The 21049-nt window shown below is 42.0% G+C and overlaps 1 protein-coding gene across 1 annotated transcript in view; it reads right to left on the bottom strand.

Annotated features, from left to right (window-relative positions):
* Positions 1 to 8816: 8816 nt before the first annotated feature.
* The window catches only part of LOC136366967 (A-kinase anchor protein 13-like), a 73396-nt gene continuing 61163 nt past the window's right edge, over positions 8817 to 21049 (bottom strand). Inside the window, exons 5-6 of the mRNA XM_066328289.1 lie at positions 17492 to 17788; positions 8817 to 9004 (exon numbers count right to left, since the gene is read on the bottom strand). Of these exons, the coding sequence (XP_066184386.1) occupies positions 8817 to 9004; positions 17492 to 17788 (485 nt within the window). The remainder of the gene's footprint in view (positions 9005 to 17491; positions 17789 to 21049) is intronic.

Raw genomic sequence — 21049 nt, 5'->3', positions numbered from 1 at the left:
AACTTCAAAAGGCTCAGTCTGGAGCAAGATGACAGGCAGAGCTCCCCTGCAACACCGCGAGTGTGTCCACCCCTCCAGCAATCCGCAACCTTCACACGGCCCAGATGGATCAAATAGTCACTTTTGCTTACAAAGAGAGCAGTTTCTTTTCATATTCAAGCTGCCACTCTGTGTTACACTTTATGAAAAGCTTTAAACCTTTTGAGAAAGCAAGAAGTTTCTCACATCTAGCCAAGTACAAGCTCCCAAGCTCTCATTTTTAGTGGCAGTCACCTTTGTTACACAAAATTAAGCAGGGAGATAGTGGATGGTTCAATCTATTGCCTCCTTCAAAACCACCACTTTCATACTCTGCTCCATCCCAGCACTAATGGTCTGGAGCAGAGAGGACAAATGAGGATTCACAAGCATTAGCTCATTTTGCCACCACCGTTCCTGTTGTTCAGGCAATCGCTTCCAAGGCCATCTGAGAAGACAATCCTGCTCATCTGCCCTCATACACTGAACTTTACTGTTTCCTGCAGGTATCCCTGCAAGCCCTGAGTTTTACTGAGAGATGATAAAAACACACTTTCTTCCAGGAACAAAGCTTTGCTGTTATGCATTTTGTACTTCCTGGCTGTGAAAGATGCTTATTTTGTCCAGACTTGGATTTTTTTGTAGTGGTTGTGTAAGACTGCATATCCAGGCTACTCTACTAGGAGATAAAAACAGATATGCTAATACTCACTGAAGATTTATTAGCAAAAATGTATACAAACTTCAGCCTTCAAGAAGTTTGAAAATCTGCTTTTGTTCAGCACAAAAATCCTGCTTGCTGCATTTTGCCAGAAACAACGGAAATCTGTCTTCTTATGAGATTTAACCATCCTGGGTCAAATCTTTCTCATCTTCCCTTTTCAACAGTTTCCCATTAAAATATGTAACAGATACCAGTGAACTGAACATTTTGTAAGAAACATTTCTGAGCTCAACTTTCACCGAAGAAAGTATCTTGGTTAAAAAAGCAAGGGCTGCCTGAGAAGGCTGCTAGTGTTCACTAGCTCTACCCTCTGCACAACCATGCCATGGCCCACTAAAAAAAGCCTGGAAGAAGTCCTCCAGCTCTGGTCAGTCTTCCGTCTCATGAAGGTAAATGCAGAAGGGAAATTTTTGGTTGAAATCAAGAACAGACTTGCCAGCCCACCCTTCATCTGTTGAAAGGTGGCTTAAAGAAGGAAGACTTCTTCAAACAGAGAGAGAGAGGATAACAAAAAATACTTCTAAATACTCTCAGGCCATGTCCTGCTACATCTGGGAGCTGAACAGATTGCTGAAACTACAGAATCATTTCCTGCCTATCTGGCACGTAAGACAAGATGATAAGATCGTATCATCACAGAATGGTTTGGGTTGGAAGGGACCTTAAAGACCATCCAGTTCCAACGTGGATAGGGACACCTTCTGCTAGACCATCCAAGCTGGGATGGGATGATAAGTAGGAAGTGGTTTTTATTTAAACCTCCCTGCGCTGCCCGAGTAGACTGGTCCCTTTTCAAGGCAGAGCAACACTGTACTCTGTGTGCTCAATCTCTCCTCATCTGGAAGGGGAGCAGAGAGTGAGTGACGGAAAAAGGAAAGCAACGCACAGCTCCTGGCTTCCGGCAGATATGGGCGAGATTTTTAACAAGAGGGAAGATAAGTGAGAAAAGGAGAACAAAAAAACCCCCCCCCAAAAACAACAAACCAGATCAAAAGCTCTGCCTGCCTTCAAAAGCTGCAGCAACTGCTCAGCAACAAGGGTCTGAAATTCAAGGTGCCGGCGCTCACAGCAGGCGTGTTTTCCAGTACCAAGAGACAAGGTTTGAGCTGGAGGGGAGAGGGAGAGATCACAAGACACATGAAAAAGCCTCAGTGAGTTAAGCCAAACTTCATGTTAGGAAGATTTATCCCACAGTTTCACAAAGGGGTGAGAAAGGCAGTGTGGGAGCTCAAGGTGTTATTTCCTGGCAATATCATCTTCAGACTTCTAAGGTGAAACAAAACAAGCTCAGTGGCATTGCCAGCTCATAGCCTCTAACTACAAGCCTGACAACAGGTGTGGGTTTATTCTGAAAACACCAGCCCCTAGACACACGTGGCAAAGAAAAAACGAAAAAAAACCAAAAATCAATTTAAAAAAACTAAACAAAGCCCCCACCATTATGGCTGTATGAAAAGCTGGAAAAGCCCAAAATTTAGATGCCTTTATCTGTAAGGTAGATAAAAACATAACTAAATTGAATTCTAATCTAACATTCTTTTTATTACTATTATTATGGTATCACAGTGAAAATACCAGATCAGACAGACTGTGATCTGGGATAAACAAGGAATGGTGCCTACAGGGATAGGATTGGTGGTGATTGTGCAACATACCCACAGCACACGCAATTTAAATCAAGCCAACGATCCCTCCTGAGAAAACCCAGCACCCACACTCAATGCAGTCACCAGCATTTAAACCAATCTTAGAAATCTGACCAAACAGAACTTCAGTGTTATTTGTGGAAGTGTTGAGGTAATGGAGGCTTTGTATCTGTATGATCTGCTTTGCACCCACAACCTTCCATGACATACAAAACATTAATGCACACAAACACTTTCTTGCTCCTCCTCATTTTTATAACCATACATATGCATTGTATATGAGACCCATTAAACACATGCAACCAGCATGTGCTAGAATGAGTTAAAAGAAATCAACTATTTTCAAATTTGAAGGAAATTTAATAAACACAGAATTCATACTTCAGGTGTTTCCAAGTGTTCCAAACACCCTAGGAAAGTAGAAAAAAAAGTGTATTTCTCATATCAAAAAACCCTATGTATTGCTCACTAATTTGAATAGTTTTGATGTTGAAAGAAAGAGTTAAAAGTTCATCTGATGTAGAAATAATGACTAACTCCTGACAGTGCCTCACACAAACATGAACTGCAGTTGTGGGTTCTGACACCAAACTGAATTCAGGATTGCATAACCAACCCTTCAACAGCAGATTAAATATTAATAACTGGATTCAAAATACATAATGCTAACTTCTCATCGATCAACACAATATACAGCAGCAAATCATAGAGAGAAAAGCTGGCTTGGTCCTTCAGCAGTTGTCTGAAGATGCACGTATGCTAAGGGAGCATCTCCAGTATTTCCAAATACAACAGGTCTGTACTCCTAAACCAAAGCATTTCTTAGGCCCCAATGTTAATTATATATTAAAAAATATATAAAAATACAGTTACAGCTTATCAACTATATTTGCCAAAAAGTACAATCTGCATTCCGTAAGAGTGTTATTAAATGCATTTTCCATTTGTTTTACTTTCAGAGCATTATGTACCCTGCTCAGGATGTGGAGCTGTAGGTGCACCACAGAACCCAATGTCCACCCGGAGACTCATCAGTAAACAAAAGGAATTTAAAGTGAAAAAAAGCACCATCATCAAGAATTCTTCAGCAAGCAGTGTTTACAGCTAAAAGCAACACCTCAGACCAGGACAAGTGATATGGAAGAAGAGTTGTCTTTGCAGAACACCTCCACAAGCTGCAGGTGATCACTGGCTCTGCAACAGAACCCCGAGAAGAAGCCATGCCTTTGCCTGCCTCTGACACAGCAGTTTACAGAGAGTTCTTCTACAGTCATCTGTTCAAACTCTAACCCTTATCATGAATGTCACTGCTTGGAGAAAATCTACTCCAGAGACTAAATATGAGCATCCTAACTGGGTATCCAGCTAGTCCATGCCTGAGGCCAAAAACCCAGCAGTCCTGGGAAACCACTTATCTGCATTTTCCAAATTTATCCTGAAACAGAGCTGGTCTCTCATAATCACTTACCAACCACTCAAGGCTGTCCAGCACTTATGGCCCCTATAATTTTTGGGAACACTTCCAGATCAGGATTGCCAGGGGAAGGAAAATAATTTCTTCTTATATCTTACCAAATATTCTCAAATCTCTTCTAAATCTCTTCTTTCTCATCCTCACGGGTCTGTTTCCCTGATCTCCCAGGACTATTTTCCAAGTGAGAATACAGAAACATTAAAAAGCTGTTTTCTATCACATGGACTAAGCCTTCTCTCTCCTCTGTATTCAGAGGTGGTTACATACAAAACAAAGGAGAGAGGGGAGCCAAAGAATAAAAAGTCTTCACAGGGATGTGGGAACACACAAGGAAGTCAGTAAAAGTTGGAGCATGATGTGGGGTGAGTAGGTGGAAGAGCGAAACACAAACTCTTCCTGCTCCATCACGTTTACACCTGGTTGTCTCATCCTCCCACTCCCAGCCTGTTGCTCTCCTGTGGCCAGGAGAAATCCACAGCACCTCAGCATCTTTCTAATCATGATGTTAAAGCTATTAAATGATGGTGTTTCAACTGAAGATCCTACAGTCACAAAATGAGACCCTGCAGACCACTGGCCCTCCCACACTGCTCCAGACACATTACTGTCTGTACCTAAACTGCATTTCCTTAACACACACTCCTCAGTGCTCTTTCAGTGCCCTTCTAATGTTTTTGAATCCCTCTTAACGCGTTCATCTTCTGCCATCACTTGTAGATACGAAGTCAACTGTTCTCCTGCCACACCACAAAAAGCCATACCCCAAACTCAGCTCCCCAAATTGCAATCAAATGGATCTGTTGCTTGGTTTGGAGTGGAAGAACAGATGGAGAAACATCAGCACTAATTCAATAAACCTTACAGCCTCTGATTCTGCTTAGCCAGAAATAAAATATACATATACCATGTGACTGATTTTAGGATCATGATTAAACAATCTGTTGAACACAAACTGGGTATTTCTGAAATTAAACACTTGCTTCAAGAGGCTGCTAAATTGGGGTGCAGAGAAAAAAAAAAAAAAGAAAAGGACATACAAGGCAAATCCTCTTGCAGCTTTGGCTCAGAAAAGCAGAAAAGTGTATTTAGCTGTAAAAGTAAAGTCACTGAAAAAGCATTCTTATTTGAGAGGCACCACGGAGATTACAGCCCAGACTTCACCAATTACTTATGTAAAATCAGAACAATAGCAAGTGATAATCATGGACTGAAAAACATTCACAAAACCCTTCTGCTACCAGTGAGTTATTCCTCATGTGTGTTAATTAAATCATTTTAGTTTTGGAAATACAGACTTGTACTAATTTACAGTTTCACAGACTGAGCCTCCTGATTGTTACCAGGAAATCTGAAGGGAAGAGCAATCCCAGAGCTGTGCAGAAACACTTTAGAACAAAAAGCAGAGAAAACAGCAAAAGTAAAAAACGTTTTGCAGGGATTAGAAAAATGCCTTTTTTGTTTTTTAAATGGGCTTTACTTTTCTCTCGCTTCCCTTTTTCATTGAACATAAATCACTCTCAGCTGTGAAGGAACTACAAGCGTTTGGCTTTGCTGGGGAAAGAAATGATACTAGACAGAAATATAATCAGCAGCCAGATCAGTGTTTGCATGTTTTACAAAGCAGCACTTCCAACACCACATGCTCCCGGTGTCTTGAAGCCATTTTCCCCACTGCCATAAGAGCCCTGCAGAACATGGAGCTGGCAGGGGATTGTGTTACTGCCCTGACTGCACTGGGAAACACCAACCCCTGCACTCTGCAGCTGTGCAGTTACTCACAGAGCTCCACCAGCCTGTGCCATGACTGTGCTGCCTCTCCAGAGCCAGCACCCTGCAGGCAGCATCACCCAGCTCCAACACTGGGGAGAAACAGGCTTCAACCACAGACCCTGGAAATAGCTGAAAGTCAGAGAAGGTTTTGCAAACTGCACCATTTCCAAAGTTATCTTTACATAGAAATCTTGAAACATATTTTTCCCCTATAAAACTACTGCCCTTTCTGCACTATCCTATTCCAGGTGCACTGCAGGACAGTGTTTACTGTGCAGTTTTCATCTTGGAGATAAAACAAGTCCCTTCAGGAATGATACACAACTGATGAATGTTTTTTGACTATGAATATTTATTTGCCTATATGAATATTTATTAATGAATGCTGCTATTGACTCTCAGTCCCTGGTGACCTACACAAGCTCTGTGACAGCTTCTTGCTTGGGTCTCAAAAGAACTAGACCATGCACCTTTCCTGTCTGAGGATGAAAAGCCAGTGCACACCACAGAACAGAATACTTCCAGGGATGGAAAACTTAGATAGGAAGCATTTTTTTTTTCCCATTAAGTACTGCAACAACGGAGAAGGGAAAGTTTATAAGATAAACAGAAATTCAAAATGTCACCAATGAAATTAGTTTTTGAGAAAAACATTGACACTGCAGCTGAATCAAGCTACTTTGCAGACAAACAAAGGCAAAACTACAACAACGGAGAAGGTTTTATGTCTGCCCTTTAATGATTGTATTCTAACTATGGCAAAATTTCACCCCTTCTCAATGCTGGCTGGGAGAATCATTGTAAAATGAAGGGTCCTGCAAATCAGCAAGCAAGAGAACAATAAATTCCCCCCAAGGATAATGCAACACAAAACACGCTGCATTCATTTATTTGGTGTAGAGCCATTTAATTACTTGTAAAAATAATGACTCCTTTGTCGGGGCCCCCACTAACATGCATTGCTGCTCTGTGTTTTGCTGAGTGGGACGAGCTGTGTGCCAAATCTGTGGGCATGGATTATACAGCGTGAGCATAGGCAGAGCGCAGAAAAGAGGTTGTACAGTGTCCTTTGTGTTTTGAGCACATAAATGGCACTCGCTGTCTTCACAGAATTTTCTGTGTTTTGAAGCTCAGTATTTCTCTTCCCAACAGGGATTTTCAAGTCTTGCTCCCACCTTACTGCAGAAAATGCTCAGCTTAATTAAAAAAAAAAAAAAAAAAAAAAAAACACTGCTGGGCAATCAGGATGTGCCCATTTTGTCACTCTCACCTTCCTGTGGGGAAGGGCTGTGGCAATCCCCATGTGACTGCTCCAGCAAGTCCCAAGGTCATATCACAATTCTCCACCACCATCCAAACCACTGAGAAACAGAACCAGGATTTCCAGCACCCATGAATTTCTGTTTGTAGGGCTTCATGGGAATAGAAGAGTTTTCAGAGTCAAGGGACCTGTGGCATAGCTTGTGTCATGTTTATATGTTTTATTTCCACCCAGCAGTCCAAGAGGAAAACAAATCACAACGAACAGTTTAAGGATACATCAAGAAGAACAGGAATTTGGACCTTGATGGTAACATTTCTGCTTGTTGCTCATGTCTTATTTTCAAAGACAAACTACAAAGGTCATCAGAGAAATTCCATGGATTGGGCCAGCAGTGTTCCTTAAAGCCAATGGCACAGGACAATCCTCTTTCCATTCCACTGAGTGAGAACTGCCATTCCAAAACTGGAACCAGCTGTGAGGTACTTCACCAAATACATGAATGGCTGTTTTAAGTTTTGTTTAATTCCTATTTTTATTTAAATTACCAATTCTAGTTCCTTTCAGGTTGAAGTACTTACTATGAACTCTATAATCAAGTTTTGGCCACCTTAAGCTTCCTGACAGCCTGCAAAGCCTGTTAATGTGGTTAGTCTCACCTTGGAGAACCTTGCTGCAGTTACAGGCTGAATTTGCACATCCCATTTTCACAATACAGCCTGTGAGATAGTTGTGCTTTCACACTGTAACTGTTGACCTTGATGGAGAAAAACAGAACACTGTGGTCCTCTCTGTATTAATGCCAGCAAGGGTGGCAGGAGAAGGTATTTGGGTATAGGTCCCATCCCACCCTGCACCTTCCCCTTCACTCACTTTCCATGTGGCTGCCTCAATTTAAGGATAAAACTTAAATGCAATCACTCCAGCAATACAGATCATACTTTCTGCCCCCCCAACACTGCACCCAACTACTATAGAAAGAAGAAAAATTTACAATTCATAATAGGGAATGTTGCGTGATAATGTGGAAAACACAGCAGACTCCTAAACATGACATTGAGTCACTCAACATAAACCCCAAGTATCTGAGAAGTCAATTCAGAAACACAAAGTTTATAACAAAGCTTAAGAGAACCAGGCATCAGAATAACACACACATAGACTAAATCTTTTCTTCTATACAAACAGCCCCCTCGAGATTTTTTTAAGCTCTTTGTCTTTATTAGCCTCAGCTATTAAAGCTGGATCTCCAAACATTTGCTGCTCAAAACTAACTTGCCATCTTCCAAAGGACTCCCTGTAAAGCAGTGCAATAAATGCTCATGCCACTAGTTACTTGCTATGTGTTGTAAGACCTGGCTGTTTCTCAAAACCATTTACAAGAGACCTGTTTCTGTTAAATATTCTGTTCTCCTTTAAATATTGCATTAATTCTTACCTTATTTTTTCTAACCTACACCAGTAAAATGCCTATTCTCTACAAGATGCTGTCTTATTTCAATAAAATGATCACTATTTCATTTAACTAAAAAACTCCCTGTCTAAAAAGTAAGAACACAACAGTCCACCACCACCACAATGCCTATTAGCTCCCCTCTTTTGGGTAGCTGTGCAAAAGAAGAGCTTTTTCATTTGTGTTTGCATAGACTTTGTCTTAATTAGTCAATACTACAGTGACTCACTTTGGACTTTACAAGACAGCTGAAGCAGAATACTGAGCAACAAGAAACAACCTGCCAAAAATATTATTCCATTTCCCCATAATCCTTACCATTGCTGCTAGCAAGAACAGTAAAAGCAAAATCATACCAAAATTGCCTTTAAGGATGTAATGTAGCACTCAGACACCACTGAGTGATAATGTACAGCAAATCCAAGCATGGTGGAGAATGGAAAATCAGCAGAGGAACCACCAAATCATCCTTACTCTGTCAAAAGTTGGTGCAGCTTCTGGTAGCCCCTCTCCAAGGCCAAGCTGACAGGCGTTGCCCCCTCGTTGTTGTGGATGCTGAGAGCTCCTCTTCCACCAGGCTGCTGGAGCAGAAACCACGTCAGCCGCAGCAGCCCCAGCCTCACCGCAAAATGCATCAGCGTTTCCCGAGGGACGTTCTCTGGCAAGGCAGAAAGAGAAAGAAAAGCAATGGGAATTTGTAGGCTTGAGGGTTGGGGGAATGTTGTATGCCCATATCCCAGCCCCACCACACGGTGGCTGGAAGGAGCTGACAGCCCAAAGGAGCCTGCAGCACCTGGAAAAACAGCCTGGTCGCCAACATCCAGGAGACACCTTAAAGTGAGGGACATGCTTCAGTGGGACTGGAAGTGCTCAGGACCTCTCATGCTGAGACTGACCACAGAAGTCAATGTGAAAACCCCACCACTTCCTGAAGAGCCACAGCCACCATCAAGCTACAGCACACCCAAACAGGAATGTGGTCAGCTGGGTTTTCCTGGAAGTACAAACCTTCTCCTCAGAAAACCAGAACCAGGTTTTAGGGATGGACAAATTTTGTTATCAATGGGATGCTGATTTATCCCAAGGCATGAAGAGAGAAACCAAGTATATTTCATGCACATATCCAAAGCAGTTATAAAAGAGAACTGTTTAAAAACTCATAGAAAAAAAAAAAAAAAAAAAAAAAAAAAAAAAAAAAAGAAGCAAGGATTTTCTTTCCTGGTTTGATTATGCTTCAGACCAGATTTTCCCAGCTAAATACAGTAGCTCTGTCATTCTGAGTAGCAGCATTTATAAACTACCAATCTCCACTGCTGCTTTTTGTATTTAATAACCATGACCTTCTAATTTGGTAAAAGTCACTCTTGAGCCTGAGCTTTCATTTCAGAAAAATATCCCCCTACTCCAAAAGCTGCAGCCCTAGAATGATGCTCTGAAAAGCTTTAACCAGAAATGAGCTCCAGATGCACTGCTGAAATCCAGCATTTGCAGATCAAAGCTTGTTATTTCTGTATGAAAGGCAAAAGCATTTGGGTTAAAAAAACTGCAAGAAATAAAAATTTGTTCTTTTAATTAACAAAGGATTTTAGTATTGACTGACACCAACAACAACACAAAAAGCACCAACTGGATCTCAGAAAACGATACCAATAAGCACACTGGTATAAACCCTTTAATATCACAGAAATTATTTATTGGGCTATTAATTTGGGTGCCAGCCAAATCTGTGCAACAGAGTTTAAAATGCACACACATAATGGCTTTAGAAATTAATTTTGTATTTCTCTCTTTAAGAAGTGTGCCCCAAGAGAAATCATTTCTTCAAAGTGTTGCTCTTTTTCTTGCTTATTTACTCTACTTTAGGGATATCATTAAGACCTTCGGTGAAAAACAAAGCAAAGCAAAGATGGGCAGTTCTCCCCTGCCTCACACACAATTTTTCACAACTTTTTGGATCAAATTCTGAAGAACTAATCTGTATGCAAGAACCAAAGGCTTTCTGGCATCATTTCTGTTCTGAATGACTCCAAATTAGGTCTCTGGGCTACAAACCAAGTCTTCCCCCCAACCTCCACTTGATTACTGTAAAGCAAAACCAAGCTGCCCTGAATACACGAGTGTGTCTGAATGGAAGTTCCAGCTGATCAGAGAAAAGGGAATGGCTGAGCTCTCCCAGAAACAAATTCTCAGCCTTTGGCTAAGTAATGAGAACGATTAGTGTATTAAATGTTACAGAGTTTAATGATTTAGAAACAGCACAACATGGAGGTTAATCAATGGTTGCAGCCCTGGATTTAAAGAAAAGTGAAAAATAACACAGCATACAGACAGACACAAAAGAAATGGTACTGATAAGGCTGCAAAATGTGGACACAGGTAGGACTTTTCCAGAGTGAAAGCAAATGCCCTATGTTTTAGTCAAAGAACTTGTACATGCACAAAGCTCCCACACTACCTGTATACTGACTGGCAGAGACAACATAATTATTGTGGTGTAATTCTTCCTACAGAGATGCAGGAGGCACAAAATCACTTCTGTTAGAGCAAACAACTGCAATCCAAATAAAGAATGTGTTGCACTGGTCTGACCACATTCTGCTCTCGCATGGGATCTCCTGTTATGACTGCTTTGTTGAAAGGGAAAACCATCCTCCTAACCAGAAGGGACAGTCTTGCCCCAGAACTGAGCAGTGTAGGCCTGCAAAGCATAAGCACAGATCCCTGGACCAAAATGCTTCCTCCTCCTGCAGCTGCAAGCATTACCAATAGGGAAAAGCATTTCACCAGCTCATGGCTCACCACTAAACACACACTGCCAACTGTAAGTTCTGCAAGATGCAGGCAGATATTCCTCTTGTCCCTGAGCCAAATGGGTACTTCTCCCTGTCTCATATGTCCAAATGGCCCCTCCCAGTTGTCACAATTCCTCCTCAGTTGTCCCAATCTGCTGATATGACTGCGCCTTCCTACTGAGAACATCCTTCCTGCTCTATTGAAACAATCTTCTTCATCACTGGATCAGTGGACAGATAGTTCCAGAGTTTGGGTGGAGGTGTCTGCAAATACAACTGAAGTGAATGTGGCCCTGCCCTGATGCCTTTGGGCACTGACAGTGTGCACATAGGATCTGTCCAAGAAGAGGTGGCGTGGTGCCACCAAAGCATATTAAACACACAGGCTTGCTATCCACTTTTGGAAGGCTCTGCCTGACACAGAACCTGGCACGAGGCCACCCTAACAGATGGGCACAGATGATGGCAGCAAAGAGACAAAGTACTGTACATCCAGCAACTGCAGGGGCCCCAGGCAACGGCTTTGGAAGGTTCTGGAGTGTGCAAAACTTGCATGGTGACAGTTAAAAAGGCATGTGCCATCTGTGGGCTGGATTAGCTACTGATACATAATGAAAATACATCTGTTGGTGCATGGTGTTGCTCAAAACTAGATGAGAGCTGGTCTGCATCAAGTATGGACATTTTCCCAGATGGAGAGGGGAGGAAGACAGACACCTTCAGACTTCCTGCCTTTGAAGGGATGAAGCTTGTCACACAAAATGTTGGAAATACAGTCAATGATTTGATGATGTTGTGGGGGTGCAAAATGTCCCAGGCATGAAAGAATACCAAAAACTTGAACATGCAAAAGCCAGAGCTCCTTCTCCTACCACTTACCAAGCAAGAGCTCCTCATCCTAAAATGGCTGTCGTTTGAGTATCAACAAGAAGCTTCTGGTAATTAGGAAATTGTGGAAATACAAGACACACAATCTGAAAAGGCCCAGATTGTTTTGTTCCTTTCTCATTTCCTAGTAATAGGCAAGAGTTGAAACATATGATTATTGCCCCATAATGGCAGGGTACTCTAGTCCAGCTGGCAGAACACAAGACTTTGGATATATTATTTCTGTGTAATTTTTTTCTGCTGTGATTCACGAACAGACAGTTTATCTGCACAACTCAGGACCAAATTTCCATAGAGGACTGTCATATATACTTTGCTAATAGTAAAGGATTAAGGTGCTATTAGCACAAAAAAAATAAGCATTGAAGGGAAAAAAACCCCAGCTTTGGGTATGACACACCCAAGAACACTAAGTAAAAAACTTTCATTTAAAACCTGATTACATAACAAAAAAATAATTACTGTTCTGTTTTTAAAATAACTTTCCAAAGAGAGTAACCTACACCTAATGCTCAGTTTATCCTCCATGCCCTGAGACAACTCATGAGCCAGCCATGGAATGGGGTAGCATTGCTTTGTCTTCCTGTGCTCATGACCTTTACTTGGTTCTCCACTAAACTCATGTATACTCAGCAATTTGGAAATCTACCATCACATTTGGCCTCAAAATCTTGCTTTCTGCTGGAAATGTTCTCACTGCTCAGATCAATCCTTGAAAAACAAAGGTAAAAAACCCCAGAACCAAACTGCCACCTCAGACTGAGGTCCTAAAGGAAGGCTCCAGCAGACAGCTTCACTGGAGAAAGGTCAGGGCAAAGATGCTGTGTTTGGAGTTTTGAACTCAGTTAATAAAAAGATGTGTGGATAATTTGTTTCTTAATCTGATAAACAAGAAATTTTTCAAAGCACACCAAAAGATCTCCATGTCCCCATTCCCATTAATATCAAAGGGAACAGGAACATTCTCATGCCAACAATTTCTCAGCCACAGACTCTACGGTACATCTCAGTCTTGAGCAGCATATTTCTGATGCTGTCTGAACAAGAATTGCTTTCTGCTTCCCATTTTCCACTGCAGAGGGCACTAAATTTAGGTATGGAAAAGATTTTTCACATCTTATCAAGGACTGCTGCTGAACAGAGTACTTTGTGCTGTTGGCACTGAACAGATCATGCTGATTTATACCATACCATCCTTTATCACAGAGCACAGAAGCTGAGCAGCAGACTGGAAAGGATATGAAACTCAACCAAAAGAACACCTGTAACTATTACATTGAAAGGGTTCCAAGAGAAACTATAAAAAGTGCAGCAGATGAACATATTAAATCTCCATGTCTGAAATACATCATCGCAGCATAACTTTAGCATCCTCCTATGGGAAAAAAGACTAGATACTAATAACCCCATTCTGAAATTTTTTTTAAAGGTCTTTTAGGATTTTTGTTTGTTTGTTTGTTTGTTTAAAATAGGATTTTTTTAGTGACTTTTGCCCTTCAGACTTTCTCCTTTTGTGCAAAAACACCCAATTCCTGATCTCTATTCCCGGTCACATTCATGTTGTCCTGTACATTGAAACCCTACTGGTTTTGCACATGAAGATATTAAACCCATAATCCTAATATATTTAGAGTATTTCAATCCAAGGCAGAGAGTTTCCCTGTATACTCAGTCCCTACCTGGTGAGGTCATGGAGTTTAGTTTCCCAAACAGTACTTATTGAAGAACCATGTTTATCCCGGAGCATTTTTGGGAAGCTGTACATATTCAACATATCAGTAACTGCAACCAGTTAAGTGTTCTATCTAATCTGATGGTCTCCTGCTTATCTGCTTGAAAACCTGTCTCACTATCTCACAGCAGTCCTTACGCTCCCAGGGGAACTGCTCCGTATCATGGTGATCACAGCAACTCTCTGCCAACATTAACCAGCTCCTGAAGCACCACCTCAGAAAGCTCACACAACCAAAATTCAACCATAGCTCTGGGTTTCACCACTCACTTTTAATAAGCAAAATGGAAAGACTGCTTCCTCAAAGGTGCTGTCAGAATATTACTTCTAAGTTATTTTGAAAGCGATCTGTTTACTAGCGATACAATTAAGCTCTCTAAGCTTTTCATACCTGAGCCTCAGATCCTCCCTAGCTTTTTTCTCCTTTTTTTTACCCCACTTCAACATAAACAAGCCATAATCATTACTCATACCTCAAAATATTCAGTTGTGGTTTTCTAGTTAGCTTATTTTCTCTTCAGTAATTTAAAACAGAACATCACAGTCCTGTATTTACATTGCATACATCCTCAGGATACATATTAAATTTTGATTTCTAGACATGAAGTGTAACAATCTGTTCCATTTAAATAGCTGCCTTTAAATGCCACTGAGAGCAGTAAATAGCCCCACTTTTGACAGCAGTAACAACCATGTTCTTTAGTAAGTTACAGTGCACTTGCAATTATTAAGACAGACATGATTATATGGCACCTGAAAGAAATGCTGTGTTTGGAATACCACAGTAACAAGACTAATCCTTAATTATGGATATTCTGAAATTGTGGATGTCGCTGGAGTTCATACAGATAACTTAGAGCAAGGGCCAGGAACTTCTTGCTATGGATGGACAGTGCATGTCTGGTCAAGAGCACAGCTGTGCCTCAGGGACCGTGCTCCTCCCCAGCCACACACTGCCCCAGGCTCTCTTCTGCCTCCCAGTTCATCCCACCAAAGGGCTCAGTACCCTCTGCCTGTCCCAGCAAGAGCATGGAGCCCAGGGACCTCTGATGCCAGGTATCTTAAGTGCTCTCATCCCCAGTTCTGTAGCTGTGTATGTTTAGTGACACAGCAGATGAGTTCAACAGCCTCAGGAGACTGAGGTGGGTGAAACTTTCAGCAGCCCCTCTGCCCTCTGGGGTGACAGAAGTGATCTCTGCTCAAAGCCTGGCCAGTGCTGGGTGCAGGCAAAAGCAAGGACAAGCCTCCACACAAAGCCACCCCCTCCTCAAAACTCAGCCTGGAGTTTTGTGGTAGATCAGTGGTAGATCTCGCACCTAGCTTCTGCGTGCAGAAAGCCATTACCTCCTAACTTCTGCAAAAGTTAAAACTCCTACTTCAGGCCTTTGAAAAATCGACCTTTAAACGTGTTTGACAACAGCAGCCTCCTCTGAGCAGCAGCTCCCCATCGGGCAGTGGCACTCCGGGAGCTGGCGGAGGCTCCCGGCTCGCTCCTGCCTTCAGAGGTTTTGCTGAACAGCAGCGTTTTGTTTCCAGCCCACAAGAGCCCATAGAGACGTGCCAGCTCAGAGGCAGCACCAAGCATCCTTCAAGAAGAGATCTGACATTTTCCTTTGTTCTCATTTCTATAGTATGTTCTCCTTCGAGAAGGTTATGTGAAGCTATCTGGTGCTGACATTTAGGGAAAGGCGAAACATGAATTGCAAGAGCTGTTCATAGGTAGTGAAGCAGCTCAGGACAGGCTGTCCCACTGCAGGCACTGGCCAGAATGTGCCTAATTGTTCAAACACTCCTACAGTGCAATCTTTGCAGTGCTTTTCTCTCTCCCACACACAAATTTACACACAAGCACCAGTATAAGGGTGCTATATTTTAGAACAGAGGTTTTCCTAGTCTAGCGCTCCATCATAAACCAGGGACATCTCTTCCATCTCACTCCAGCAAAACAGAGTTTTGAGACCAAAAGGATGCTTATGCATGAAAATCATTCCTGTCACAATCACAGAAATTCCCCAAAATTCCCTATGTGTAAATATCCCACTGCAAAAAAACTACTAGGTAACTCCATCTCTAACAAGAAGGAACATATTTTATAGCACTAATATTCTTGAATTAAATTTGCATTTAGTGACATTCTATTTATTCACATCTATCTACACACACCTTGCCACAAGATGCCAAAAACACTCAAGAGTTACAAAATCTGGCATGACAGAGGTCCCCCTTCTCACTGTGGATGCCACAGATGCTTCACAGGTCCATTAACACACAGAGCCCTGCATAACCACAACTTCTAGGCACACAAGCACATGCTGAGCAAACCAATGTAAATCTTATGGCCTGGTTTCCCTAAGTGCTGATTTTCCAAAGAATCATCTAAGTCAAAAAGAGAAACCTGATCTCAGCCTTCCTGCAAAATCAGCAACAATTCAGAGTTTCAAAGTTTTCGTTCAGATCACTGTGACTGTGTTTATATCACTTAAACCAGAAATGTCTGCATTATCACAGCACTTTCCAAATGCAGAAGGAAACATCAATGACTTCCACACAGAGGAAAAGAATATCGAGATGTTTATCTCCTTGTAAACATATGACAGCTGCTGAATTTCTATCAAGGAGCCATTAAATATGATCAAAAAATTTAATGTCTGCTAACATGGGAATTGCCAGTCCTTGTACTGAGCTTTACAAAACCAGTCAGCAAGCTGGAGAAAAATAAAGCAGGAAAATCTCCTGTGGAAAACTCTGTTGTAGCGACCAGAGCTGAGCCTGCTGTGCCAATGAGCCACATCCCAGCCCCATTCAAGTGTTTGTGCCATTGCATCTTATGAAAGATAACAGATACCTCACAGTCACATTCCTGAAGTGAAACTATTTGCCAAAATACCCTGAAAATTTACAGACTTACAGCAAGGATTTGTACATACTGGAACTAGTCTCCTGGTCCAACTTGTGTTTCCTTTTACCCCCTTGAGACAAAATAAGCAGAACTCCAAGGACACAGACACACCACAGCACCCTGAATACCTCAGCACTTCTGCTTCAGCAGCCACCAGAGACTTTGGGCCACTCTTGGGGTTTATTTATAAGCTTTCAGTAGCCCTCATTGCATGGTTAATGGTCAAGTTTTCCCATCCTTCCCTTCTTTTATTTGCAAAATTGTCCAGGCTTATTTTGGGGAACTGCAGTGTCAACCCACCCTGTGTGCAACCAAGGATATGATATAAATGCTCAGGGCCAGTGCAACACGTTTTCCAAGAAAAATCACGTGTATTTTTCATGTCACAGTCGTTTTGCACCTGTGCTACAAAAGCAACATTTACTAGAAGAGCTGAATTTCTGGCACAAGGATATTTCCAGGAGCATGAGATATTCTACACACAGGGTTCTTTCAGCATATAGCAACTCTGGTGATACACATGCCATTGTCAGACACACAGAAAAACCCTTTTAGGATATATGTGAAAATACTGACTGTCAGCTTGTGCTATTTCATTAAGAGAAGACCTGTAGAAATAATGAGTTATCATAATATATTTTATATATATATTTTTAAGGAGGCTGAAGGGCAAGATATGGGATGTGGATGGACATCACATCCCATCTCTGAGCACAGAGGCCACCACATCCTTTGGAAGGTACACGGCAGGTTCCCAAGTCAGAGAACCCTTCCTCCCAGGCTTTTTAGCTCTCTCCCAACTTGCAAATCTCACTGTGCCCCACAAGTCCTCACCGGTCAGGGACTGGTCTGCTCCCAGCACGTTCCATTCTGCTGGCAGCTTCAGGTGTCGAAATGCCAAGGCCACTTTCTCATCCAGAAAGTCCACGTCTGCAGCAGGTGGCCTTGACCTGTCCAAGAACCGTGTGAAGTTCAGCGCCTGCTGGTTGCCAGCACAGGTGGCCAGAAACTGGGCGGCATCATAGGCTTCATCCTGGACAAACTGGAAACTGTCTTCTGCCACCACCAGAACTGGGTGACCTTCTCTAGAGGCACAAAGTGCCACCTTCACTGTCTCACAGCAGTCATGGCCTGCAAAACGAAATTCAGACAAATGGTTAGAAAAAAAAACGAAAAATGAAAAATGGCATGGGCTGAGGAAACACAACTGAGCAATTCCTTTGACACACGCACATTCTTTGCATAAAATCAAATAAGACCAAGTTATTGAAGGTTACAACTCCAAAATAAGACCACCTTTGGAATTTATATGTATCATCAGAGATAAGTATTTCTTATAGATTTTAAAAGGAAAAGATGCATAACCTTTCTCTGTCCCAGTATAAGCCAAGAACTATAAGCCACCCAGGCTATTTATATTCAGCAACAAGCAATCTCACTAGTTTTAAGTAATTTAAGGAAAAGATTTTGCTAACGTACCAAAAGCCAGGTTATATGAACAAACTTTTCTTTCTCAGCTCCGCATGACTCCAGTAACTCACCAAAAACTAGAATCTGAGTGCAGCAAAACTAAGTAATCCAAATGCTGTCACAACACTTGGCTTGCACTGAAAACACTGATATTTTACCTAAAACAATGGTCTACATGGCTACAAGAGCATGACCCGCCTGGGCATGCCCTGCTTGTGGTCACTGCTGCGCCTGCCCCTTGCATCTGGGTTCACAGGACAAAACTAAAAACTAAGCTGCTTCTGCTAAATAAAAACATGGAAAGAAATGGCCACTTTCCGTATTTACAAAACTAGAGGGTTGGAAGTTTGGTAATTTCATAATTTATTTAGGGCAGGGGAAACAGGAGAAAAGAGGCCCTGGCATGGCAGCAATTTCATTGACTCAGAAACTTGAGGGGGAAAAAAAAACACCAAACAGCAAACCAAACACCTTTTTGGAATTTTAAAAGGAAAAATATACTATGTGTCCAACACGACCAGAACTTGTAGTTTTCAGACATGCCCCTTCAATAATAAGGTTTGTGTTTCAAGTTCACTGTGTAGCACAGTTTCTTGTTCCAGCCTCAGACTGACGTCATGGCTGTTTTTGCCAGAACAGCATGGACCCTGCACTAATTACTGGAAAAGCTTCTTTTTGCCCATGACCTCAGCATACTACCACATTCATGAAACCCTGCTTAATTAAATACAAAATGACGATTTATTTTTAAAGGCTTGAAAATTCAATTTAAGCCCCTATTTGTGGTCAGTGGGAAAGTTTCCTTCTTCTGTTGGGGCCTTTTGCTGTTGATTTCCCTGACAAAAGGAAAAATATGTCCCTAATCTTCATGGTCTTTCAGCCAACCTCACAAATCTGTTCTGAGGCTTTTGGCATGTGTACAGATTTTGTCTGCTGAAAGAGGCAATCCTGAAGTTAATTGAAAGGTCAAAACTGCTATTAGGACACTGCGGGTAACACCAAAATTGTCAGAGCTGAGGCTGCGGCTTCCTAAGGAGAACAAACACAGCTGGAAAGGTATCAAAGGCAAGTGGAGAAGGGGAGAAAAACACACACGGACGTTGCTGCAACTGCTCATTACAGCCAGGATACTCTGGAGCTAAAAAGGTGAGAAAATTTCTTTCCTTCCAGCACCAGGTGCCTATTAGCAAGAGGATGACAAGAAAGCTAAAGGAATAGATTTACTAGTTTTGTTGAAGAACAGGGGTAGGAAGAACTTATTCTACTGCTCTTGAAAATACTGCATGTGCATTCTAATAAGTGCTGTTAGTACTCAGGTGCCCAGATGAAACCCATTCAGAAATCCCTCTCATCCTCATAGTAAAAGCCCCAAATGTTCAGGAGAAAAGTGGGGATGATGCTACAACTTTGGGGGAACTTGCCTCTAACACCATTTAGAATTGCACATGCTTCTCCTCACCCTTTCTTTGCTTTGCTGATCTTCCTAAGGACATCAAATACAGAGCAGGTAAGACATTAATTTCCACAAAAGCAGTGATCTCTATGCACACTGTGAGAGAACTGTGTCAGCCCACAGGAGCTGACTCAAATCCTGCAAGCTGGGCTCTCCCCACTGCAGAGCAGTGGAAGGTTGCTAGAATGCAGAGTTTAAAAACAACCAAACACAATAAAAGCTCCCTTAATAGCATGAGGACAGCGAAACCTTTGATTCAATTTTTAAAAAATATTTTCTGCCTATTCCCATAAGAATCCCATCTGCAGAATAACCTAGAATACGACTACTCTGCCAGCAGACTTCCAGGATTGAAGCAGCAGGCAAAAATGGCCCAGGAGCAGCTACAGAGAAACCATTTGGGACAGTCACTTCCTTGTCACAATGCCAAACAATTCTGCTGTGGGACAGCAAAGGCTCCTCCGTCGAGACAACAACTGCAGAAACCTCAGTCAAGACGTGTGGTCTCCTCAAAGCAGCACATCGTGGATGTACACAGAGTTCCCTTGGATGGAGCATGTGTTAAACACCAGCTGCAAAATGCAACACAGGGGAGGGTGCTAAAAAGACCGTGTCCTGACCTGTGGCCAACAAGGATTATACTGAAACTTCCGTCGATATTAAATGCAGCCTAGAAGAGAAAGTGACAGACCTGACAATCCATTTTTATCTAACAGCTTGGAGCTGTTTTCAGAAATACTAACATACTGCAGGAAAAATACAGAAATTAAAAAACTCTTTCAGTCTATACAGGGATGGGTACAGTGCCTAATTCTGCTGCTGTAAAGCGAATTCCTCATCTACACATCAAATCACGCTTTAAAAATTATTTTAAATTATACAACTGCTCTTGAACTGAAGAATTCCTTACTGGGAATGAATAGGGACACTTAATGAAGCTTGCTCTGGAGAAAATATGAGAATGAAAAATGAAGATATGGTCTGTCTGTTCTTATCCCTGAAGAGATGAGATGCAATCAGCATATAACACTTGCTTCCTCTACATGGTACTGATGCAGATCAATGAGCAGGAGAACAGGGGGAGATTTCTCAGGGGCAAGCCATTAGCAGCTAAGTTAATGTACAGCTCAGACCTGTCCATCTAATTGCTACCTGTGCCTGTGATCTGGGGTGCAGTTAAAAGGGCAGCAGCTGAACCCTCCAGACTTTTCCTTGTTTAACAAGGCCTACATGGAGACAAAACACCCCTAAACAGAGCTTTATTAAAAGATGATTTCATTTCCTACTCCTCCAAAAGTGGAAATCCTGTCCAAACCTCCTATTTTCAGAATTCACATTGGACCTATCAAACAATGGGCCCCCAGCCTGGGCAGCTATTTAAAGCCCTGCTGGAAGCACATGTTTGGGTTTGCTTGGTAGGTGACTAAAGACTAATTGCATCCTCCACCGTGGTGGAGCTGGGTTGAAAG

Source organism: Sylvia atricapilla, chromosome 13 (assembly GCF_009819655.1).
Source record: "Sylvia atricapilla isolate bSylAtr1 chromosome 13, bSylAtr1.pri, whole genome shotgun sequence".
NCBI lineage: Eukaryota > Metazoa > Chordata > Aves > Passeriformes > Sylviidae > Sylvia > Sylvia atricapilla.
The sequence above is the reverse complement of the archived record's forward strand: the minus strand, read 5'-3'. Positions and strand labels throughout refer to the sequence as shown.